At 40.3% G+C, this 26,077-nt stretch overlaps 1 protein-coding gene across 2 annotated transcripts; it reads left to right on the plus strand.

The window, feature by feature from the left end:
• The first annotated feature begins 635 nt into the window (after positions 1 to 635).
• star2 (steroidogenic acute regulatory protein 2) lies at positions 636 to 15,667 on the plus strand. Of its 2 annotated transcripts, XM_079492729.1 has the most exons (8): positions 636 to 775; positions 2,836 to 2,973; positions 3,475 to 3,611; positions 5,055 to 5,225; positions 7,220 to 7,404; positions 10,651 to 10,744; positions 13,854 to 13,991; positions 15,240 to 15,667. In XM_079492729.1, the coding sequence occupies exons 1-7, from the start codon at positions 712 to 714 to the stop codon at positions 13,959 to 13,961; spliced, it is 897 nt and encodes a 298-aa protein (XP_079348855.1). In that variant the 5' UTR covers positions 636 to 711; the 3' UTR covers positions 13,962 to 13,991; positions 15,240 to 15,667. The 2 variants fall into 2 exon arrangements, with proteins under 2 accessions (XP_079348855.1, XP_079348854.1); XM_079492728.1 differs by having other exon boundaries at positions 13,854 to 15,667.
• The last annotated feature ends 10,410 nt before the right edge of the window (positions 15,668 to 26,077 follow it).

Raw genomic sequence — 26,077 nt, forward strand, 5'->3', positions numbered from 1 at the left:
GGACTCTTGCAGGACTGTAACTCTGAGAGTGTACAAATGGAACCAAATGGACCCTTACAGGACTTTAACTCTGACAGCAAAAGCAACCAAATGCACCCTTGCAAGACTGTCACCTTTTATACACTCATGAGTGTACAGGATCCAAGTGCTGAGACTGTACAAAAGGAACCAACTGGATCCTACGTTACAGGACTGTAACACTGAAAGCACCCAAAAGGAACCAAACGGTCCATTTGGTTACATTTGTAGTACCCTGTCATCAGAGCCGGTCTAACAATGGAACTAGGTGGAGCTTAAGCGCCAGGGCCCGAAGCTTGCAGGGCCCGGTACGAGACTATAGGTACAACTGTTGCTTCTGTCGAAAAATATAACGCAACACAGGAACCCCCGCTAGTGTTTTTGGTCTTCTCGTCTGACAGTTTCTGTAGCAGCCTGATACTAGCAGCAACTTTGTCATATAGTTGTACGCCATATTGAATATCAAACGGTGACGTCCTTGGGGAAAGAAAAGGTTTGACAACCACTGTTTTATGTGATGCTTTACAAGCGTGCGTGCATGGCCCTGAGGGGGACAAGAATTCAGAATAGATGGTATCTTTTCCGCAGGCTCTTATCTTTAAGGACGTCCTTCACACAGGCTTTATAAAGCCCAGCGCTGCGCTCTGAGAGGCTGCTGCTGCTGTCGTGTGTGCGCCAAGACTGACAATAAGTATGCTGCCTGCCGTCGTGAAGCTCTGCTGTGGAATAGCCTACCCACACCTGAGGACCATGACAGGTACGGTAACTGAAGAGCACTGTAGTAGAGCCCTGGTTCCAAAACACTGGGTCGGGACTCCATTTGTGGGTCGCGGACACATTTTTATGGGTCCCCTTATACTTTGCTTTCCTACATTTGGATTTTTTATTATTGTTATGCATGCATGATTCATGCATGATTCATGATAACTACTTTTTATACATGTGATGTATGCCATGCTTTTTGTTATTGCTTAATGTAAATCGCTCTGGATTAAGAGCGTCTGCTAAATGCCTAAATTGTAATTGTAAATTGTTATTTCAAAACATCACCCCCCCCAAAAAAAAAAAACATTCAGAAAAAGCAAAACTTTTCATGAATTAAAAACAAAATTCAATGATTTTTTTTATTTTTATTCAGTAACTTCATGAACAAATAAAATCACAATCTAAGAAATTCCATGAATTGGAACAAATATTTAAGAAGTAGCAGATCTACAAGCTCACAACGCGTCGCTTCGCGCTGCGTTGTGATCTGCTATGCGATGATGATCTGCTATTTTCACTATAGTTTGGGTCCCGGGAGAATGTCTAATTTCTGTTTTGGGTCTAAAAGGTTTGGGAACCATTGCTATGGAGGAGGGAATGGCTCTGTTGTCCCACATTGTGCTTTTTTTGGATGAATTGAACATGGTCGACCCTCTTGTAAGCAAGTGTAATGCTTAATTGGGTCGTCCACTCACAGTTAACAGCCTTTGTATTGAGTTTGTGCTTGAAATGTACTGTAATTCTGCAAACTGTTAATAAATATTTCAATCAATCAATCAATGCCGCCATGCACTGCCGGGGTTATTGGAAGCGGTTGAAAGAAACTTTATTACATTTACTCAGGTACTTTGCTGTACAAGTACAATTTTACGTTTACTGAGGGTTTTTTTAGGCAAATATTGCACTTCGAAAATAGCTGATGTACAAGTTCACAAGACGTCACAATGAGACACATCGTGAACGTAGATCTTTTTTGAAAGAGCTGGACCAATTTTGACTTTTACTTTGGTATGTCTATTTTGATGCCAATACTAGTACTGCACTGTACTTTACTTAAGTCAGACTTTAAATGCAATGTATTATATATATATTGTACTATTGCTACTCTAACGTATGTAACTTTCCTCCTGTGCAAGTGCTGTCATTTTTTACCACTGAGCTAATATAGCCTGCATGGCCGCTGGCTCTGGGGAGAAATACAAGTTTGACCATCAGGTCCAAATGTGTGTCTAAACCAGAAAAAGGATTGTGTCAAAGGCTGTATCTAACCTAGACACAGAGTAGGATGTAGAAGGTCTCAATAGAAGACCAGGGATACCAAATATAACCACACACACACGCGTGCACACGCGCACACACACACACACACACACACACACACACACACACACACACACACACACACTGTACATGTCAGCAGATATGTGTGACAATTTCATTTACCAGGGGGCAATCTCTAATTGTGATGTTAATAGAACGGAATTATCCATGCATTGCTATAGACATGCATTTCTGTTGGACAGCAGTTCTGTTATCCTCGCTGTAAAACTGTAATGAAGAAGACCTACTCCACACCTTACACCTTACAGACACTTACATAATACGGTGTTAATTAGAAACAAAAGTACTTTTGTGATCTTTACACCTCCGATGATTAACCTCGACTTTGGAGGCGGACATTATCTCTCGTCCCATTTTAGATTGCACTGTAGGAGTTATCTTAGGACATCGTGGCTGTTGGGCTAGAAACCTCAGATCTCCATGTTTCAAATTCTCGTATGTTCTTTTTCATAAACCCACTATATAAGAGCGTCGCACAAAAGGTAGTGCGTTGTGAGCTTGTAGATCGGCTATTTTCACTGTTTTCATTTTTTGTTTTTAATAATATATTTTAGAAAGGAATGGTTTTGGATGTTATACAACGAGGTTTCCACCCGACTGCGACGACATGTTATCAGGTTTGGGTAAAGATATGGTGACTCATTAAAGGGTGACTCATGGGGCGTCTTTTGAAGTTCTTTGTGTTTCGTCCCCACACACACACACACACAGGACTGCAGCGCATGGCCGTGGTTGTCATTGAGATATCGTCGCGCCGCAGGCATCACCCCGCATGGGCTCGCATCCAGCTTTCAGCGGAGTGGATACAGAGCTATATGGGACTGGTGCAGCCTGCTTCAAATTCTACTGGTAAAAAAAAAACTATACTAAACATTGTTTTAGTTTCATTATTTTCTATATTCTCACACGGTATTCATTTCAAGGACGGACCCCCAGTTTGACATGCAAAAAGGTCCCTTTTCTACCAAAATAACTTTGATTCTAGAACTGGTTCTGTTCATGATTCTTGGAACCTTTTTGGTGCTTTCACGGAACCGGCACAGTCCGGCAGCCATGTTTTGGTTACAGTTCCGAACCAAGTTTCAGGGTTCTGAACCAATTCACTCTAGACTGGTTCAGCATTATAGGCAAAAATAGAACCGAACCGGTTGAAGTTGAACACTGGTAGAAAAGGGGCCAGTGAGTGTGCAAATGGAACCAAATGGACCTGTAAGGGTCCATTGGGGGATTACCGGGAACCCCGGGACTTGACTTTGAAAACCACTGTCTTTTAATATACATTTTATTGAGAGTTTGATTACTGAACGATTGATATATGAAATAAATGTGTATGTATAATTGCTGATGCAGAAGCCAGAAAGGAGGATTCAACGGCTGTTCCTCTGGAGGACAAAGACCTGTTCTACGTAAACCAAGGCCAGGAAGCGCTGAGGAGAGCACTGGATATCTTGAGCGACCAAAACGGATGGAAGACCGAAGTTGTAGAGGTAACTGTCTTGTGATTAATCACAGCGCTTAAGCCATTTTGACCTGAGATCAGATTCTAAAAATGTCTTCTACATCCTGACAGTTTTCTGAAAAGGCTATGTTTCTATGTCAGTCGTTCTTTGATTTTTCAAAAATAGCAGACCTACAAGCTCGTAGCGCGCCACTCGGTGGCTGAGTGTCGGCCTGTCGGGCCATAAAGTAGTAGTTCACTCACCACATGAAGCCTTGAATTCATGGAGAGTCTTTCTACGGTAGGTTCGATACTCAACCGGTCAACAAATTATTGGCTAACGAATGCGACTAAAACAGAGAAATCTGAAAAAACCAAAAGAAACCAGAAAAATCTCCATGAATTCAAGGCTTCATGGGGTGTGGAATTGATAAAAAATAAGTAACTTTTCTGGGTGAACTACTCCTTTAAAGGCATAATAGGCTGTGTAATTTGTTTTACCAATCATTTCCCTCTATGCCAGCGGTCATCATCTGCATTATTGTGGTGGCGTTTACCTGCTGAAACACATTGCTGGGTAAACAAACACCCCCACACTGTTCCAGTGGCGGATGATGACTGTTGGTATAGAGGGAAATGATGGCTAAAAAAAGTATACATTATATATTTTGTTTGATTAGCCAAAAATAGCAGACCTATAAAGCTCACTGGAGTGTGTAGTTCGGCTATTTTTTGCCAAAAAGATTAGACAGAATATAATGCGATCCAACTACAGAGGCAACTCGGGTCCATTAAGTCTAAGGCTTCGTACATACATATCAGACGAACATGCTCTGTGCTGTCCGTGTTTCAATGCTTCAATGCTTTTCCAATGGAAGTCACGTGGTTTGACCAAACAGTTGTGTGTGATGGGGAGGGGGGGGCAATCAAACACAAGTGTTTGGTGAAACCACGTGACTTCCATTGGAAAAGCATTGGGGCGGCCATGAAACACAGGCAAAGCACAGCACAGTTGTTCTGTATGTGTGTACGAAGCCTAAGGCCTCAGTCACACTATTGAGACGGCTGTCTTGTCCGTGTCTTGTGTCTTGTCCGTGTTTAATGGCCGCCCCCAATGCATTTCCAATGGAAGTCACATGGTTTCTCCAAACATTTTTGTTTGATGGCTGTGTTGTGCCCCTCTCCCCCCCATCAAACAAAAATGTTTGGTGAAACCATGTGACTTCCATTGGAAATGCATTGGGGCGGCCATTAAACACGGACAATTATGACACAAGACACGGACAAGACAGCCGTCTCAATAGTGTGACTGATGCCTAAACGTTTTAAGCCGTTAAGTTGGATTTATTGGTAAATGGCCTACAAAGAAAACAGTAATTACAAAAAAATGTGTACCGTACACACATTTTTCATAATACTATTTGCACCTATAGAGACCCTTTTTTTTTGCTGCAAGCCCAACCTCTTGTTTTAATTCCATCCCGTCTTCCAGGACAACGGTGACGTGGTCCGTAGCAAAGCCATGCCAGGAGGAGGAGGAGGCTCCAAGAAGGTCTTCCGGCTGGAGGGCGTGCTCGACGCCAGTCCGGAGGAGCTCTACGGCGCCCTCTTCCTCAGAGTGGAGGACATGCACACGTGGAACCCCAGCATCCATCGCATCAAAGTAAGACACACATCAGAGTGGTGTAGTGTGTAGGACAGTGGTTCCCAAACCTTTTCATGTCAAGGACCCCCACATTGACACCAATTAGCCCCGCGGACCCCCATTTGAAAAGATATGCCAGGGACTCCCATAAGAGCTAGATGCTCTAGCAGTGATTCTCAACACGTTTAATTTCAAGGACCCCCCAGTTTGACATGTATTAGTCTACGGCCTTCATATGTAGTTTCAAGGCTTTTGCGGCCACATTAATTCCATTTTCTCCAGAAACTGGCTGTATCAAATATGAATGGACATCATTAACGACGCACAGCCACTCCCCTGACAGAAAGGCCGGGGTGGTCGTTTTTTTTCCCAAACACAGTTCTTATATGAAGCGACCTAAAATCGCCCTATGGGGATCTCAAATGCAACTAAAAAAATACATGAACCTGTGTATTGGCGCCCTCTACTGAAAGTGACGTCAGACTGCGGTGCTCTATGTGAGTGAGTTCAAAGCACTTGAACGCTGCTTGCATTACTTTTACACCCTCGAACAGAGATGAGGAGGCATCTCAAAGGGCTTATCCTCTAAATAAATGTCAAATAAATGTAAAGCAGCACTATGCCTCTTAGGCCTGGACGCTGCTGGTTGGTTGGGCTTTTCCACATCTTGCTATATCAATATTGTGTGTTCAAGTCATTGATCTTGCTCGTTGCAGGCAGCCGTATAATAAGTATAGTACCACTTCAGGGCTTTTGCTTCAGTCCTGCTTTAACCTGGGCTTACCCAGGGTTTATCTCCCAATAATGACCTCCTCACTGTGTATTATCTTATCTATCCCCCATGTGGCAGAGGTCCCACACGAGGAGAGCCATGACCAAAACGATGAATTATATGTATTTTTTAAACAAATGTCTAAGTGGGCCTGCTCTCTCTAATCCATTAAGACCTGAGGCAGATTCTACAAACATTGAGAACTGCTGTTGGCCTCCGAGTGGAGAGGAGGATTATGGACAATATGCTGGCAAATCCCTATTCCCTCGAAACCCTTTTTATGTTGTACTGCAGGATATAGCACCATCAGTCGAAGGCTCTACCTTCCCTCCCGAGAATGCATACGGAGCGGTACAGACTCTCTTTCATGCCAACTGCCATCAGACTCTATAGAGCGTCGCAGTCCCGCCCCCGACGAAGGCCCAGGAAATAATTCCCTGTTCATTTTCCCCATAGACTTTTCTAAAAGTATTTATTTACAGATGTGTACGCCATGGACAAAGCCAAATCCTGTCATGACAATATACAGAGAAGGAGAAGTCCGCACACAGCACACTGCTCCAACAGTGTTTATTTTTGTTAAAACGCTGACATTATTCAGGACACAACGTTTCGGCCTTGAGCGGCCTTCATCAGATGACAGGTGTCACCCCCTGTCACCTGATGAAGGCCGCTCAACTTACAGTTGGGTGCCACCGACATTGTCCCTTATCATTTGACCCATTTAGGCCTGACCTCAAAATTTTAAAAAATCCTTCTAAATCCTCCAGTTTTCTGAAATAAATATATTCACGATTTTTCAAAAATAGCAGACCTACAAGCTCGTAGCGCGCCACTCAGTGGCGCGCTATGAGCTTGTAGATCTGCTATTTTTCAATAGCTAAATTATAACATAATGTTTAAAACACCAAAAGGGGTTCCCGTTTGCGCAGATCACCCAAACCTCAGCAAAAAGAAAAGGACAATATCGATGGCCTCCAACCGTAGCACCTGTAGAATTTCTGGAGATGTGCGTGCTTCCTGTTGGATCCTATGTATAATATCACATACCCGTAACCTGTATCAGAATCCACTCTACAGTACCTGCACAGAATACAACTAACGCTGCAAATCCCAACAACGTGCAGATGCATAAACATATTATGCCATATGCGCCAACATCGCTGCAGCTCAAATGATACATGCCTCAGACTCTCAGCAGCACTAAATGGGACGTTGCCTTTGGTGTTTTCCTCGCCAGGTCCTCAAGCACGTCGGGCCCGAGACCGTCGTCACGCACGAGGTGTCCGCGGAGACGGCGGGCAATCTGATTGGCCAGCGGGACTTCTTGAGCGTCCGGCACAGCTGCAGGCACGAGTCCTGCATCTACCTCGGAGGAGCGCCGACGCAGCTGGAATCCTTCCCACTTCAGAAAGGCTTTGTTAGGTGAGGATCAATCAATCAATCAATCAATCAATCAATCAATCAATCAATCAATCTTATATCAAATATTTATATAGCACATTTCAGACAACGAGTGCAGTTCAAAGTACTTTTGAAGACCTTCCTGGCTTTCAGAATATGATATGATATGATATGATACATATGATATAGGGATGCACCGAATGGGAAGTTCTTGGCCGAAACTGAAAATACAGTAGGAAACAGCTGGCCGAAAACCGAATACCGCATAGCCGAATATGATTACTATTACGGTATATAATATATTTATTATTATTTATTTATAGTTATTGTACCATTGCTGTCATAGCCATACGAAAGGTAACCGAGGTTCTTTGACTATTCCGTTTCAGCTCTAAAATCAACCGAACCGAATACCGAATATGCATTTTTTTTGCCACTATTCGGCCGAATATTCGGTGCATCCCTGAAATGATACGTTATATGATATATGACAGTGGTTCTCAACCAGTTGTCCGGGGACCACCAGTGGTCCTTGAGGGGGTTCCAGGTGGTCCCCAGCTGAATGATGGAGAGTTGGTAACCAAACGGACCCTTTTTGGTTTCATTTAAATGCTCCCAAGAGTTAAATTATTGTTAAACATCTACATTACAAGAAGTCAACACAATTAGAGAATGTAGAAGGATTGTTATTTTGATCAATGTCTGCCTGTCTCTCCTATGGTGCCAACATCAGTACAGCATGGCAATGTGGACAAAAACTGCTGAATAATGTATAGGCCATTAAAATATCAAAAGGGTTGAAAACCACTGTGATATATGATATACCGTATGTGATATGATATGATAATGATATGATATAGTACTTTATTTTCAGCTCGCACTGAAATTTGTCTTGCAACCAAGCTGCCTTGTATGCAACACACATACTCACATTTTACATAATTCAGGACAGAAAAGAGAACAAATTTACATACCGGTGTATATAAAAAAATAAAGACAAGAGCAATTCATGTCCACAGCTCAGTCTAGTCCTGGCCAAAACTCCTGATTGAGCCTCAAAGTCGACGAATGGACAAATAAGGACCTTCAGTCTGACCTTATTGTATGCTGCAACACCACATCTCCTTCCTGAAGGCAGCAACCTATACTCCTCCCATACAAAACATGGCTATAGTGTTTGAGGTGATATTCCTTGCTAACCGTAGGATGCTGTTATCATACGTGGATGTTTAGTGGTTCAGATGAGGTTAAAAACAATGTAATCTTTGTGGGTCTTTAGGAATTGACATGCATTTAAACTATCACATTATAATTTATGACACACGGCGAGTGAAGCTAATTCATACAAAGCACGTCTCTGGATATTGTTCTCTTCAGGGAGCTCCACATGAAAGGGCTTATACTGGCCGCCCCCTGAAGCTATCTGACATTCATTCTCTTTGTGCCATTTGCATACATATAAACTACACTATAAAATCCTAACTCTGAGAGCGTACGAATGGAACCAAAAGGACCCGAGTTAACCCATTTTGACCTGAGATCAGATTCTAAAAATGTCTTCTACATCCTGACAGTTTTCTGAAAAAGCTATGTTTCTATGTCAGTCGTTCTTTGATTTTTCAAAAATAGCAGACCTACAAGCTCGTAGCGCGCCACTCGGCGGCGTGCTATGAGCTTGTAGATCTGCTATTTTTCAATAGCTAAAGCATAACATAATGCTAACACCAAAAGGGGTTCCTGCCTGTGACTCCTTGCAGGGTCCCGGGCCGGCCCCCAATGGGCTATGCTATGCATACACGCTATGTTTTTACTGCTGCTACTAATGAAGGGTCTGTTCCATTCTGCTCAAACAGAGTCAGGGTGCTGCTATTGTGCGTGTTGGCTCACTGGAAATACCCTGCTACACCAGTGGGTCTCAAAGTGTCCTTGAGTGGTAAATGGTGCATTTATATAGCGTCTTCATCCAAGGAAACCATGCAAGGCACCAAAACCAGCACATCGGGAGCTATTTGGGGTTCAGTGTCTTGCTCAAGGACACTTTGACACTAACTCTGGGGGAGCCTGGGTTACCATCCGGCCACTCTAGTCTACCCCTGATCCACCGCCGCCGGGTGTGTAACGGGTTCTTGAAATTAACAAGTCTGAGAACCACTGCAGACTAAATGGAACGGAGCCTTAATTAGTATCATCGGTAACACCTGTGAAGGAAGTAGGGAAGCGGCCCTGAAGTAGGAAGAGTTATTCTGTGTGAATATAGCCCATTTGAGAACCACTGCAATATTTGAAACAGTGGAAAGGCTGTTTCCACCGGGTTTTTTTTTTCAAATTATGAAATTATAATTTGTAGTGTTAATGTAGTGTTAAACTTGCGTATCTGTAGTGTTGTGTTAAAGGGCGACTCCATCCATTTTCAACCTATACGTATCTTCATATAATTGGTCCTCACTAATGCTCATGGTACAATATTTGTCTGCTCTGTCTGTGTCTCAGACAGAGCAGTGGAGAGTTCAGAAACCTGCCTACAAGTGACTCCATGCTATAAATAGAAACTGCAGGTTTTCTATTCCTGCAAAGCTAGCATGCTATAATGGCCATCTGCCTAATGATGATGTTACTGTTAAGCGGTTTTCTGAGGTTTCGAGAGTCAAACTGGCAAGAGTCAAACTGGCGAGAGCTGCCTCCAGGGGTCGACGGCTTGATTGCCGGCCCAACGCGCCTCATGTCCGCCCTACAAGGACCCAGAGGATGGGCAGAGAAGCCGTGTCAGGCTGGGAGTAAACTTGTTAAGCCCTGGGCTCAGGATACCATGGCTCGGAGCCCAGGTGGAGCAGGGCTTTATTACCCTCTCCCCCCTACCTTTGTAAACCCCGTTACGGACGCACACTGATGCCATCCCGTATGTAGGAAGGACCCCACAGCCCTCCTATACTACAGACCAAGTAGTTAAAAAAGAATCTACCATATTATCATCATCATTTCTTGCTAGCTTTTGAAGGAGGCGGTCGCTTTCTTTGATGTTGCAAGAAAGATGTATTTGACGCTGCTCTGCGGCGACATGGGCATAAGGGTTACGCTTGCATGTAGGCCCTTTGTCTAAGACAAATCTCTTCCTCGGGAGACAAATAATAAAGTACCTTGATAATATGCATTAGTGAGGTATCGGACGAGTGCTGTGTTCTGTGTTGAACATCTTCAGAACTCCGTTCCACTTTCGTTATTGATTTGACTTGTTGACAGACAATGTGCTTGTTGTGTGCTCGTTGACAGAGCGGAGGACGGGCCCACGTGCATCGTTATACAGCCAGTCGCAGAGGATTCTGGGAGGAGTCGCATCACGTGGCTTCTCAACATGGATGTGAAGGTGAGATTTTTCTTCACACAGTGTATATTTTTATTTCCTGAACAGAGTATAACACTCACACAATGCTCATAAGTTTTTCAAAATATTTTCGAAAATAGCAGATCTACAAGCTCCCGACGCATCACAATGCGTGGTGTGAGCTTGTAGAAAGGAGTATAAAAAAGGGCTAAATCTTGTGAAGGTCTTACTTAATACTTCTCCTGTTTTGATCACTTTTACCTTTTCACGTCGTTTGTTGTAAACCTGAAAATGTTGATATTTAAAAAAGGGCTAAACCACTTAAACTGCAGCATCGGTATAGGGCACAGCAGTGACGGACATTTTGTGGGGCCACAGATCGAAAGTCCATTCCACAAATATTTGATTATTTAATTATATTAAATACTATATTTAACAAATACCCTTTTTATGCCGTTTTCAAATATGTTTGACACAAAAAACATAAAATGTGTCATGATTCACCAGGAGCCTGCCAGCCTAAAATAATGAATAGGCCTATACTGTACATATTTTTCAAAATTGCTGTGGGGGTAAAAATTAATGGGCTTTTGGTCTGTGGTACCTGACAACATGGCCACCACTAGGCTCTATAGTGGGGGAATGCTTTAGTGGAAAATAGCAGATCGTCAAGCTCACAACGTGTCGTGCTGCGAGTTGTCGATTGGCTGTTTTCAGCTAAAGCTTTCCACACAATAACTGTAAACAGAAAATAACCTACAGTATAGCCCTGAGGGACTATACCATAATGAGGTTCAAGTGGTTCTGATGAGGTTAAATCAATTTAATCATGGCTTGAGGAATTGACATGCATTTAAACCATTAAGATTAAGACCTGTGTCACCTTAGCTTTTAACCACTTTAACCATTATTTTAAACATGACTATTGAAAAATAGCAGATCTACAAGCTCATAGAGCGGCGCTCATAGCACGGCACAGAGTGCCGCGCTACAAGCTTGTAGATCTACTATTTTTTGTAAATCGTGAAAACGTGTGCAAATCTTCCCTGGAACAACATATTTACATATAATTTTTCTCAGGTCTTAAAGGGCCACTTCACCCCTTTTGCACTGATGTTTAGGACACAAGAAACACTTTCCTGGGGTTTGTGTGTAATATGTTTTTTTGTCAGGTGAAACCTGACAAAAAAAGCTCATGAAATGTAGATGACTTCGTCACCACCTAGTCATACTGACAGCCTAGCCTGACTGGCTGTCACACACGCTGCCTAAGCCAATGGGAGTGTAGTATGATTGCCTGCCTCCTAAGCTATGCCACACGCACCGCGAGGGGCTGATTTCCACACCACAGCGAGCAAGCTGTACGACCACAGCGGCAGCCTCAAAGCGACAACAGCTGCTAATGTTATGAGCTGGACAGCAGGAAAGTGACAACAAAACAGTCATTGAACCACGCACAGAACGTCGGAAACGAACGCAAACAACGGCCGTGAGGTTGCGCCAGAGAAACATACACGTTACTAAAATCATAATAATAATAATATGGGGGGAAAACAAAGACACAAAGGGGGACAACGGAGACGGCGCCTGTTTCACCTGACACATTACTATGTCATCATTCCTTGTTTTTTAGATATTTTAGTCATGACGCCATGTTCATGACCAAAAACCTGTGATGAAAATGTGGTCTCACTTCCTTCCTGGACTACAAAGTCACACCTCCATGCAGCCTCCCCCCTCTCCACAAGGAGGGGAAGTGCACTAAAGTATTATGGGCATTGTAGGAATTCAGAAATCCAGACAAACCCTAGTCAAACACACATACAGTACATTCTTTTTCTGGCCATAGGGTGCAAATTTCAAATTGTGCCACTGTTATCTACTACAAATACTGTTAACATTGAGTGACTGCAGTTTCTCCCAGCGGTGAAATGTCCCTTTAATAATGGGTTAAACTAGGCTATCACATTATGACAGTATGACACGTACGCAGCGAGTAAAGCTGTTCATACAAAGCACGTCTCTGTGATATTATTCTCTTTTAGGGTCCACCACATGAAGGGTTTGACTGGGCCTGAAGCTATTTGACATTCATGCTCTTTTTGGGCCATTTGTCGTCCGTCACATTTGCATAAACATAAATGAAGTTCCCGGTGTCTTCTTTTTCTCCCCCTGCATTTATATTTGATTACATTCCTCTTTGAAGCACAGCTCAGTTAGAATGACATACTGTAGACTACGTGCCGGATGCTGACAGTGACAGACAGACAGGCAGGCAAAAGCAAAACACAATTCCATCCATCACAGTAGGAGCTAATAAAGATGATGGACAGAAGTAGTGGTGGAGAATAACAGAAAGCTAGTTGTGGGGAAAAAAAGTACTCAATTTCTTTATCAGTATCAATACTGCGATATAGTAATACTCGTAAAGTTAAGTAAAAGTCCGGAATTCAATATGTACTGTACTTGAGTAAAATTACTGGCCAAAGTATTGTGATCAAAATGTACTTAAAGGGCCTGGGCCGTGGCTCAGCGGTCCAGGCTCCTTGGCTGGTAATCCAGTCTGGCAGTGTGCCGCGGGTTCGACTCCCGATCCCGACGGCCTTTACTGCATGTCTTCCCCCCATCTCTCTCCCCATTTCCTGTCAGCCTACTGTCTGTCCCTCCATAAAATATATAAAATAAAGGCGAAAGCCACACAAAAAAACATTTAAAATGTACTTAAAGTGGCAAAAGTAGAAAGTGCTCATTATGCAGGAATTGCAGAATGTCCCATTTCAAGTTTTCAAATGCATAAAAATATTTTGAAAATAGCAGATATACAATACAAGCTCACAATGCGACACATCGTGACACATTATCAATTAGCCGAAATATATATAGGGCTGAAGTGGTCAATGTATGTTTTCGTAAACAGCAGGGGATCTCTATTTTCAAAAGATTTTTATAGGGTCATGTCAGAATTAAAATCTTATTCTTTTCGGTTTGCTATTAAATAATCAAGGACATTTTGTGCAAAAAAACATGTTTGAGCTGGGTGTGGGTGCCATGAAAAGGTTACTGATAATGGGTTAAAAAAACACAGCAAACCACAAATCCAATAAAGGAGGACAAATTTGGTGTGCAATAAAGAAATGTTTTCTCTTTTCAGGGTTGGCTTCCTAAATCCATCGTGAATCAGGCCTTGCCCAGAGCACAGCTGGAATTCACCAGGCACCTACGAAGACACTTGACGGCACGAGCCGCTCTGGGTCGATAAAAGTCACACACACTCCCAAGGGAATACCAGGTAGTCAGGGGATATTGATACAATCTGGGAATACATTTCTTACCCATACATTTCTTCACCAATGTGTTTGTAAAGGTGTCTAGTAACACATCTCACATTGGTTGAAATTTGGGGTACCAATAGTTTGGGTACCTACCTATATAAGGCAAAAACATCTTCATTCTGCTATAAGTGAACTTGCCATAGCCACTTAATTGCCCAAATGTGATGACCTCATCACATTTCTTATGATGGCTATGGCTGTTTTTAGCCCAAGGATGTGTTTTTTTGTGTGCAAAACAAATGCTTGGAATGGATTCGGAATCATGAAAACCCACTAGTTTGACCCGTCACATGAAGCAGAATGAAAATTTGAATTTTTGAAATGTAGTCCCAGATTGCAGAATGAAATTTAGAATTTTTCAAATGTAGTCCCAGATTGGACATTCTTCTGATAATATTCCCTGACTACAGGAGAGACGCTGAGGATTTCTACATGGTTTATACTTTGCTGCGCACCAAAAATAGCTGATGTACTGTATATAGGCTATTTTCGCAGTAAGTACAAATCAGCCTCAAATCTAGCTGGCTGATTCACGAAAACGGTGGACTTTCAGCGAGAGAGAGTGGACGGTTTAGTGTCGTTTCCCTGCAGAGAGGACAAGCCGGGGTCAGGGTGCATGGTCAGAGACTACAATAGTGCATACAGTTGGAGGCCATCGATATTGTCCTTTTCTTTTTGCTGAGGTTTGCGTGATCTGCGCAAAAGGACAGTTAACCCATTTTGGGCGGGAACCCCTTTTGGTGTTTTAAACATTATGTTATAATTTAGCTATTGAAAAATAGCATATCTACAAGCTCATAGCGCGCCACCGAGTGGCGCGCTACGAGCTTGTAGGTCTGCTATTTTTGAAAAATCGTGAGAATATTTATTTCAGAAAACTGGAGGATTTAGAAGGATTTTTTTAAATTTTGAGGTCAGGCCTAAATGGGTCAAATGATAAGGGACAATATCGGTGGCACCCAACTGTACACCTCTCCTCTGCCTGTCTAGATACTGTACACACAACCTGCCTCATAATAGGAATTATTATACTACTGAGCCAACCCAAACCTCATTACCAAGCACTGTAAGACCCTGTCCTGTCAGTGGTGCTGTTTCAAAAAGCTTCATACCCTGTTGTATATAGAACATGTGATGTAGCTCTGTTTATTTAATGTTTTTTTTGTGGCTTTCGCCTTTATTTTATATATTTTATGGAGGGACAGACAGGAAATGGGGAGAGAGATGGGGGGAAGACATGCAGTAAAGGCCGTCGGGATCGGGAGTCGAACCCGCGGCACACTGCCAGACTGGATTACCAGCCAAGGTGCCTGGACCACTGAGCCATGGCCCAGGGCAATGTAGCTCTGTTTAACACAATGATGTACGTACCCCCTCCAACTGTATATACTGTAGGCCTACTGTTTTTTTTATTATATTTTGACACTTTAAACGTATGTTTTCTCATGCCAATAAAGCTCCTTTGAATTTAAATTGAAAATCGGTATGGCATTGCTTGCTATAGTTGTTTTTTGGAATATTATTAAAGACATGAAGTGTTAAATTTGAAGATTAAAAAAATAAACCTAAAATAAAATAAACAGAGACATTGCATTTTGTGTTGCCATCAGTGTTTTTGGCCACTGACGATAAGTCATGGATTGATTTAATATTTTATTAAATATGTGTCTCCACAGTATTTTAAAGCTAAATTATAAAAAGTGTGAATGGAGTTTCTAGGTGAAAGTGAAAGTGACGTGCCACTATCTGCCATTAACAATTTCTCAAATTAAAAGCACTATATTTCTAAAACTATGAAACATTTCAAAGATTCCTTTTCAGGCAAACATGTCCACCATAAGATGAACCTAAATAGGTTTGAATGGGGATTCTAGGTGTAAGTATGTAGGAGTAGTAGCATGCCAAAGTTATAATTTTTTTCGGACGGCATGTCGTTTTTCGTGATTTTGGACTATTTGAAAAAGAGATGAAAATCATGAAAAACGACATACTATAGTTCATGGTTTCGGACGGCATACTATAGCATGTCGTTTTTCGTGATTTTGGAGGATTTGAAATAAAGATGAAAATCATGAAAAAACGACATACTATAGTCCATGGTTTGGGACGGCATACTATAGCATGTCGTTTTTCATGATTTTGGACTATTTGAAAAAGAGATGAAAATCACGAGAAAAAAAAATTATAACTTTGGCATGCTACTACTCCTACATACTTACACCTAGAAACCCCATTCAAACGTATTTAGGTTCATCTTATGGTGGACATGTTTGCCTGAAAAGGAATCTTTGAAATGTTTCATAGTTTTAGAAATATAGTGCTTTTAATTTGAGAAATTCAGAATGGGGGTCAATGGCAGATTTTGGCAAGTAAATATTTGAGTGGGGTTTGAACCCACAACCACCAGATCATGCAGCCAGTGTGCTAAGTCACTGATCTACTTGCTACCTGTCACAATGAAGACTGCTGTTCCCTTTGAGTACAACATTGATACAAAAATAAAATACAAAAAATAAAATAACAGGAGATTTGTCTATTGTTTCTTTTGCTGTTGTTTATCTCTAGACGTTCGAATGTTTATGAACCACAATGGAAACAAGTCTCTGGCTCTTCTGTCATTATCTATTCAGCCTTTTAAGAACAGCATGCACAGTAGCTCACTGGGTACAGATCCTGCCTGGGAATCAGGAGGCTGCAGGTTCAAGTCCTGGCTCTGACATAGTGTCCCAAAATCATGAAAATATGACATACTATAGTATGCCGTCCCAAACCATGGACTATAGTATGTTGTTTTTTCATGATTTTCATCTTTATTTCAAATCCTCCAAAATCACGAAAAACGACATGCTATAGTATGCCGTCCGAAACCATGAACTATAGTATGTCGTTTTTCATGATTTTCATCTCTTTTTCAAATAGTCCAAAATCACGAAAAACGACATGCTATAGTATGCCGTCCGAAAAAAATTATAACTTTGGCATGCTACTACTCCTACATACTTACACCTAGAATCCCCATTCAAACCTATTTAGGTTCATCTTATGGTGGACATGTTTGCCTGAAAAGGAATCTTTGAAATGTTTCATAGTTTTAGAAATATAGTGCTTTTAATTTGAGAAATTGTTAATGGCAGATAGTGGCACGTCACTTTCACTTTCACCTAGAAACTCCATTCACACTTTTTATAATTCAGCTTACTGTGGAGACACATGCTGGAACTTTTTACTTTGAAATGTTTTGTAGTTTCTGAGTTATTTAACTTAAACGCCCAATGCATTCTCAATGGCAATAGCACAAACTTTGGCATGCTACTAGTCCTACATACTTACACCTAGAAACCCCATTCAAACGTATTTAGGTTCATCTTACGGTGGACATGTTTGCCTGAAAAGGAATCTTTGAAATGTGTCATAGTTTTAGAAATATAGTGCTTTTAAATTTGAGAAATTCAGAATGGGGGTCAATGGCAGATTTTGGCAAGTAAAGATTTGAGTGGGGTTTGAACCCACAACCACCAGATCATGCAGCCAGTGTGCTAAGTCACTGATCTACTTGCTACCTGCCACAATGCAGACTGCTGTTCCCTTTGAGTACAACATTGATACAAAAATAAAATACAAAAAATAAAATAACAGGAGATTTGTCTATTGTTTCTTTTGCTGTTGTTTATCTCTAGACGTTCGAATGTTTATGAACCACAATGGAAACAAGTCTCTGGCTCTTCTGTCATTATCTATTCAGCCTTTTAAGAACAGCATGCACAGTAGCTCACTGGGTACAGATCCTGCCTGGGAATCAGGAGGCTGCAGCTTCAAGTCCTGGCTCTGACATAGTGTCCCAAAATCATGAAAATATGACATACTATAGTATGCCGTCCCAAACCATGGACTATAGTATGTTGTATTTCATGATTTTCATCTTTATTTCAAATCCTCCAAAATCACGAAAAACGACATGCGAAACCATGAACTATAGTATGTCGTTTTTCATGATTTTCATCTCTTTTTCAAATAGTCCAAAATCACGAAAAACGACATGCTATAGTATGCCGTCCGAAAAAAATTATAACTTTGGCATGCTACTACTCCTACATACTTACACCTAGAATCCCCATTCAAACCTATTTAGGTTCATCTTATGGTGGACATGTTTGCCTGAAAAGGAATCTTTGAAATGTTTCATAGTTTTAGAAATATAGTGCTTTTAATTTGAGAAATTGTTAATGGCAGATAGTGGCACGTCACTTTCACTTTCACCTAGAAACTCCATTCACACTTTTTATAATTCAGCTTACTGTGGAGACACATGCTGGAACTTTTTACTTTGAAATGTTTTGTAGTTTCTGAGTTATTTAACTTAAACGCCCAATGCATTCTCAATGGCAATAGCACAAACTTTGGCATGCTACTAGTCCTACATACTTACACCTAGAAACCCCATTAAAACGTATTTAGGTTCATCTTACGGTGGATATGTTTGCCTGAAAAGGAATCTTTGAATTGTGTCATAGTTTTAGAAATATAGTGCTTTTAAATTTGAGAAATTCAGAATGGGCGTCAATGGCAGATTTTGGCAAGTAAAGATTTGAGTGGGGTTTGAACCCACAACCACCAGATCATGCAGCCAGTGTGCTAAGTCACTGATCTACTTGCTACCTGTCACAATGCAGACTGCTGTTCCCTTTGAGTACAACATTGATACAAAAATAAAATACAAAAAATAAAATAACAGGAGATTTGTCTATTGTTTCTTTTGCTGTTGTTTATGTCTAGACGTTCGAATGTTTATGAACCACAATGGAAACAAGTCTCTGGCTCTTCTGTCATTATCTATTCAGCCTTTTAAGAACAGCATTCACAGTAGCTCACTGGGTACAGATCCTGCCTTGGAATCAGGAGGCTGCAGGTTCAAGTCCTGGCTCTGACATAGTGTCCCAAAATCATGAAAATATGACATACTATAGTATGCCGTCCCAAACCATGGACTATAGTATGTCGTATTTTCATCTTTATTTCAAATCCTCCAAAATCACGAAAAACGACATGCTATAGTATGCCGTCCGAAACCATGAACTATAGTATGTCGTTTTTCATGATTTTCATCTCTTTTTCAAATAGTCCAAAATCACGAAAAACGACATGCTATAGTATGCCGTCCGAAAAAAATTATAACTTTGGCATGCTACTACTCCTACATACTTACACCTAGAATCCCCATTCAAACCTATTTAGGTTCATCTTATGGTGGACATGTTTGCCTGAAAAGGAATCTTTGAAATGTTTCATAGTTTTAGAAATATAGTGCTTTTAATTTGAGAAATTGTTAATGGCAGATAGTGGCACGTCACTTTCACTTTCACCTAGAAACTCCATTCACACTTTTTATAATTCAGCTTACTGTGGAGACACATGCTGGAACTTTTTACTTTGAAATGTTTTGTAGTTTCTGAGTTATTTAACTTAAACGCCCAATGCATTCTCAATGGCAATAGCACAAACTTTGGCATGCTACTAGTCCTACATACTTACACCTAGAAACCCCATTCAAACGTATTTAGGTTCATCTTACGGTGGACATGTTTGCCTGAAAAGGAATCTTTGAAATGTGTCATAGTTTTAGAAATATAGTGCTTTTAAATTTGAGAAATTCAGAATGGGGGTCAATGGCAGATTTTGGCAAGTAAAGATTTGAGTGGGGTTTGAACCCACAACCACCAGATCATGCAGCCAGTGTGCTAAGTCACTGATCTACTTGCTACCTGTCACAATGCAGACTGCTGTTCCCTTTGAGTACAACATTGATACAAAAATAAAATACAAAAAATAAAATAACAGGAGATTTGTCTATTGTTTCTTTTGCTGTTGTTTATCTCTAGACGTTCGAATGTTTATGAACCACAATGGAAACAAGTCTCTGGCTCTTCTGTCATTATCTATTCAGCCTTTTAAGAACAGCATGCACAGTAGCTCACTGGGTACAGATCCTGCCTGGGAATCAGGAGGCTGCAGCTTCAAGTCCTGGCTCTGACATAGTGTCCCAAAATCATGAAAATATGACATACTATAGTATGCCGTCCCAAACCATGGACTATAGTATGTTGTATTTCATGATTTTCATCTTTATTTCAAATCCTCCAAAATCACGAAAAACGACATGCGAAACCATGAACTATAGTATGTCGTTTTTCATGATTTTCATCTCTTTTTCAAATAGTCCAAAATCACGAAAAACGACATGCTATAGTATGCCGTCCGAAAAAAATTATAACTTTGGCATGCTACTACTCCTACATACTTACACCTAGAATCCCCATTCAAACCTAGTTAGGTTCATCTTATGGTGGACATGTTTGCCTGAAAAGGAATCTTTGAAATGTTTCATAGTTTTAGAAATATAGTGCTTTTAATTTGAGAAATTGTTAATGGCAGATAGTGGCACGTCACTTTCACTTTCACCTAGAAACTCCATTCACACTTTTTATAATTCAGCTTACTGTGGAGACACATGCTGGAACTTTTTACTTTGAAATGTTTTGTAGTTTCTGAGTTATTTAACTTAAACGCCCAATGCATTCTCAATGGCAATAGCACAAACTTTGGCATGCTACTAGTCCTACATACTTACACCTAGAAACCCCATTCAAACGTATTTAGGTTCATCTTACGGTGGATATGTTTGCCTGAAAAGGAATCTTTGAATTGTGTCATAGTTTTAGAAATATAGTGCTTTTAAATTTGAGAAATTCAGAATGGGCGTCAATGGCAGATTTTGGCAAGTAAAGATTTGAGTGGGGTTTGAACCCACAACCACCAGATCATGCAGCCAGTGTGCTAAGTCACTGATCTACTTGCTACCTGTCACAATGCAGACTGCTGTTCCCTTTGAGTACAACATTGATACAAAAATAAAATACAAAAAATAAAATAACAGGAGATTTGTCTATTGTTTCTTTTGCTGTTGTTTATCTCTAGACGTTCGAATGTTTATGAACCACAATGGAAACAAGTCTCTGGCTCTTCTGTCATTATCTATTCAGCCTTTTAAGAACAGCATGCACAGTAGCTCACTGGGTACAGATCCTGCCTTGGAATCAGGAGGCTGCAGGTTCAAGTCCTGGCTCTGACATAGTGTCCCAAAATCATGAAAATATGACATACTATAGTATGCCGTCCCAAACCATGGACTATAGTATGTCGTATTTTCATCTTTATTTCAAATCCTCCAAAATCACGAAAAACGACATGCTATAGTATGCCGTCCGAAACCATGAACTATAGTATGTCGTTTTTCATGATTTTCATCTCTTTTTCAAATAGTCCAAAATCACGAAAAACGACATGCTATAGTATGCCGTCCGAAAAAAATTATAACTTTGGCATGCTACTACTCCTACATACTTACACCTAGAATCCCCATTCAAACCTATTTAGGTTCATCTTATGGTGGACATGTTTGCCTGAAAAGGAATCTTTGAAATGTTTCATAGTTTTAGAAATATAGTGCTTTTAATTTGAGAAATTGTTAATGGCAGATAGTGGCACGTCACTTTCACTTTCACCTAGAAACTCCATTCACACTTTTTATAATTCAGCTTACTGTGGAGACACATGCTGGAACTTTTTACTTTGAAATGTTTTGTAGTTTCTGAGTTATTTAACTTAAACGCCCAATGCATTCTCAATGGCAATAGCACAAACTTTGGCATGCTACTAGTCCTACATACTTACACCTAGAAACCCCATTCAAACGTATTTAGGTTCATCTTACGGTGGACATGTTTGCCTGAAAAGGAATCTTTGAAATGTGTCATAGTTTTAGAAATATAGTGCTTTTAAATTTGAGAAATCAGAATGGGGGTCAATGGCAGATTTTGGTAATTAAAGATTTGAGTGGGGTTTGAACCCACAACCACCAGATCATGCAGCCAGTGTGCTAAGTCACTGATCTACTTGCTACCTGTCACAATGCAGACTGCTGTTCCCTTTGAGTACAACATTGATACAAAAATAAAATACAACAAATAAAATAACAGGAGATTTGTCTATTGTTTCTTTTGCTGTTGTTTATCTCTAGACGTTCGAATGTTTATGAACCACAATGGAAACAAGTCTCTGGCTCTTCTGTCATTATCTATTCGGCCTTTTAAGAACAGCATGCACAGTAGCTCACTGGGTACAGATCCTGCCTGGGAATCAGGAGGCTGCCGGTTCAAGTCCTGGCTCTGACATAGTGTCCCAAAATCATGAAAATATGACATACTATAGTATGCTGTCCCAAACCATGGACTATAGTATGTTGTTTTTTCATGATTTTCATCTTTATTTAAAATCCTCCAAAATCACGAAAAACGACATGCTATAGTATGCCGTCCGAAACCATGAACTATAGTATGTCGTTTTTCACGATTTTCATCTCTTTTTCAAATAGTCCAAAATCACGAAAAACGACATGCTATAGTATGCCATCCGAAAAAAATTATAACTTTGGCATGCTACTACTCCTACATACTTACACCTAGAATCCCCATTCAAACCTATTTAGGTTCATCTTATGGTGGACATGTTTGCCTGAAAAGGAATCTTTGAAATGTTTCATAGTTTTAGAAATATAGTGCTTTTAATTTGAGAAATTGTTAATGGCAGATAGTGGCACGTCACTTTCACGTTCACCTAGAAACTCCATTCACACTTTTTATAATTCAGCTTACTGTGGAGACACATGCTGGAACTTTTTACTTTGAAATGTTTTGTAGTTTCTGAGTTATTTAACTTAAACGCCCAATGCATTCTCAATGGCAATAGCACAAACTTTGGCATGCTACTAGTCCTACATACTTACACCTAGAAACCCCATTCAAACGTATTTAGGTTCATCTTACGGTGGACATGTTTGCCTGAAAAGGAATCTTTGAAATGTGTCATAGTTTTAGAAATATAGTGCTTTTAAATTTGAGATATTCAGAATGGGGGTCAATGGCAGATTTTGGCAAGTAAAGATTTGAGTGGGGTTTGAACCCACAACCACCAGATCATGCAGCCAGTGTGCTAAGTCACTGATCTACTTGCTACCTGTCACAATGAAGACTGCTGTTCCCTTTGAGTACAACATTGATACAAAAATAAAATACAAAAAATAAAATAACAGGAGATTTGTCTATTGTTTCTTTTGCTGTTGTTTATCTCTAGACGTTCGAATGTTTATGAACCACAATGGAAACAAGTCTCTGGCTCTTCTGTCATTATCTATTCAGCCTTTTAAGAACAGCATGCACAGTAGCTCACTGGGTACAGATCCTGCCTGGGAATCAGGAGGCTGCCGGTTCAAGTCCTGGCTCTGACATAGTGTCCCAAAATCATGAAAATATGACATACTATAGTATGCTGTCCCAAACCATGGACTATAGTATGTTGTTTTTTCATGATTTTCATCTTTATTTAAAATCCTCCAAAATCACGAAAAACGACATGCTATAGTATGCCGTCCGAAACCATGAACTATAGTATGTCGTTTTTCATGATTTTCATCTCTTTTTCAAATATTCCAAATTCACGAAAAACGACATGCTATAGTATGCCGTCCGAAAAAAACTTTGGCATGCTACTACTCCTACATACTTACACCTAGAATCCCCATTCAAACCTATTTAGGTTCATCTTACGGTGGACATGTTTGCCTGAAAAGGAATCTTTGAAATGTGTCATAGTTTTAGAAATATAGTGCTTTTAAATTTGAGAAATTCAGAATGGGGGTCAATGGCAGATTTTGGCAAGTAAAGATTTGAGTGGGGTTTGAACCCACAACCACCAGATCATGCAGCCAGTGTGCTAAGTCACTGATCTACTTGCTACCTGTCACAATGCAGACTGCTGTTCCCTTTGAGTACAACATTGATACAAAAATAAAATACAAAAAATAAAATAACAGGAGATTTGTCTATTGTTTCTTTTGCTGTTGTTTATCTCTAGACGTTCGAATGTTTATGAACCACAATGGAAACAAGTCTCTGGCTCTTCTGTCATTATCTATTCAGCCTTTTAAGAACAGCATGCACAGTAGCTCACTGGGTACAGATCCTGCCTGGGAATCAGGAGGCTGCCGGTTCAAGTCCTGGCTCTGACATAGTGTCCCAAAATCATGAAAATATGACATACTATAGTATGCTGTCCCAAACCATGGACTATAGTATGTTGTTTTTTCATGATTTTCATCTTTATTTAAAATCCTCCAAAATCACGAAAAACGACATGCTATAGTATGCCGTCCGAAACCATGAACTATAGTATGTCGTTTTTCATGATTTTCATCTCTTTTTCAAATATTCCAAATTCACGAAAAACGACATGCTATAGTATGCCGTCCGAAAAAAACTTTGGCATGCTACTACTCCTACATACTTACACCTAGAATCCCCATTCAAACCTATTTAGGTTCATCTTACGGTGGACATGTTTGCCTGAAAAGGAATCTTTGAAATGTGTCATAGTTTTAGAAATATAGTGCTTTTAAATTTGAGAAATTCAGAATGGGGGTCAATGGCAGATTTTGGCAAGTAAAGATTTGAGTGGGGTTTGAACCCACAACCACCAGATCATGCAGCCAGTGTGCTAAGTCACTGATCTACTTGCTACCTGTCACAATGCAGACTGCTGTTCCCTTTGAGTACAACATTGATACAAAAATAAAATACAAAAAATAAAATAACAGGAGATTTGTCTATTGTTTCTTTTGCTGTTGTTTATCTCTAGACGTTCGAATGTTTATGAACCACAATGGAAACAAGTCTCTGGCTCTTCTGTCATTATCTATTCAGCCTTTTAAGAACAGCATGCACAGTAGCTCACTGGGTACAGATCCTGCCTTGGAATCAGGAGGCTGCAGGTTCAAGTCCTGGCTCTGACATAGTGTCCCAAAATCATGAAAATATGACATACTATAGTATGCCGTCCCAAACCATGGACTATAGTATGTCGTATTTTCATCTTTATTTCAAATCCTCCAAAATCACGAAAAACGACATGCTATAGTATGCCGTCCGAAACCATGAACTATAGTATGTCGTTTTTCATGATTTTCATCTCTTTTTCAAATAGTCCAAAATCACGAAAAACGACATGCTATAGTATGCCGTCCGAAAAAAATTATAACTTTGGCATGCTACTACTCCTACATACTTACACCTAGAATCCCCATTCAAACCTATTTAGGTTCATCTTATGGTGGACATGTTTGCCTGAAAAGGAATCTTTGAAATGTTTCATAGTTTTAGAAATATAGTGCTTTTAATTTGAGAAATTGTTAATGGCAGATAGTGGCACGTCACTTTCACTTTCACCTAGAAACTCCATTCACACTTTTTATAATTCAGCTTACTGTGGAGACACATGCTGGAACTTTTTACTTTGAAATGTTTTGTAGTTTCTGAGTTATTTAACTTAAACGCCCAATGCATTCTCAATGGCAATAGCACAAACTTTGGCATGCTACTAGTCCTACATACTTACACCTAGAAACCCCATTCAAACGTATTTAGGTTCATCTTACGGTGGACATGTTTGCCTGAAAAGGAATCTTTGAAATGTGTCATAGTTTTAGAAATATAGTGCTTTTAAATTTGAGAAATCAGAATGGGGGTCAATGGCAGATTTTGGTAATTAAAGATTTGAGTGGGGTTTGAACCCACAACCACCAGATCATGCAGCCAGTGTGCTAAGTCACTGATCTACTTGCTACCTGTCACAATGCAGACTGCTGTTCCCTTTGAGTACAACATTGATACAAAAATAAAATACAACAAATAAAATAACAGGAGATTTGTCTATTGTTTCTTTTGCTGTTGTTTATCTCTAGACGTTCGAATGTTTATGAACCACAATGGAAACAAGTCTCTGGCTCTTCTGTCATTATCTATTCGGCCTTTTAAGAACAGCATGCACAGTAGCTCACTGGGTACAGATCCTGCCTGGGAATCAGGAGGCTGCCGGTTCAAGTCCTGGCTCTGACATAGTGTCCCAAAATCATGAAAATATGACATACTATAGTATG

The sequence above is a fragment of the Electrona antarctica genome, assembly GCF_951216825.1.
Source record: "Electrona antarctica genome assembly, chromosome: 22".
Classification (NCBI taxonomy): domain Eukaryota; kingdom Metazoa; phylum Chordata; class Actinopteri; order Myctophiformes; family Myctophidae; genus Electrona; species Electrona antarctica.

Coding starts and splice junctions, on each gene's coding strand:
- star2 (XM_079492728.1), top strand. CDS start 712: ATGCTGCCTGCCGTCGTGAAGCTCTGCTGTGGAATAGCCTACCCACAC. Junction 2,974..3,474: donor GCCTGCTTCAAATTCTACTG/GTAAAAAAAAAA, acceptor TTGCTGATGCAG/AAGCCAGAAAGGAGGATTCA. Junction 7,405..10,650: donor CTTCAGAAAGGCTTTGTTAG/GTGAGGATCAAT, acceptor GCTCGTTGACAG/AGCGGAGGACGGGCCCACGT.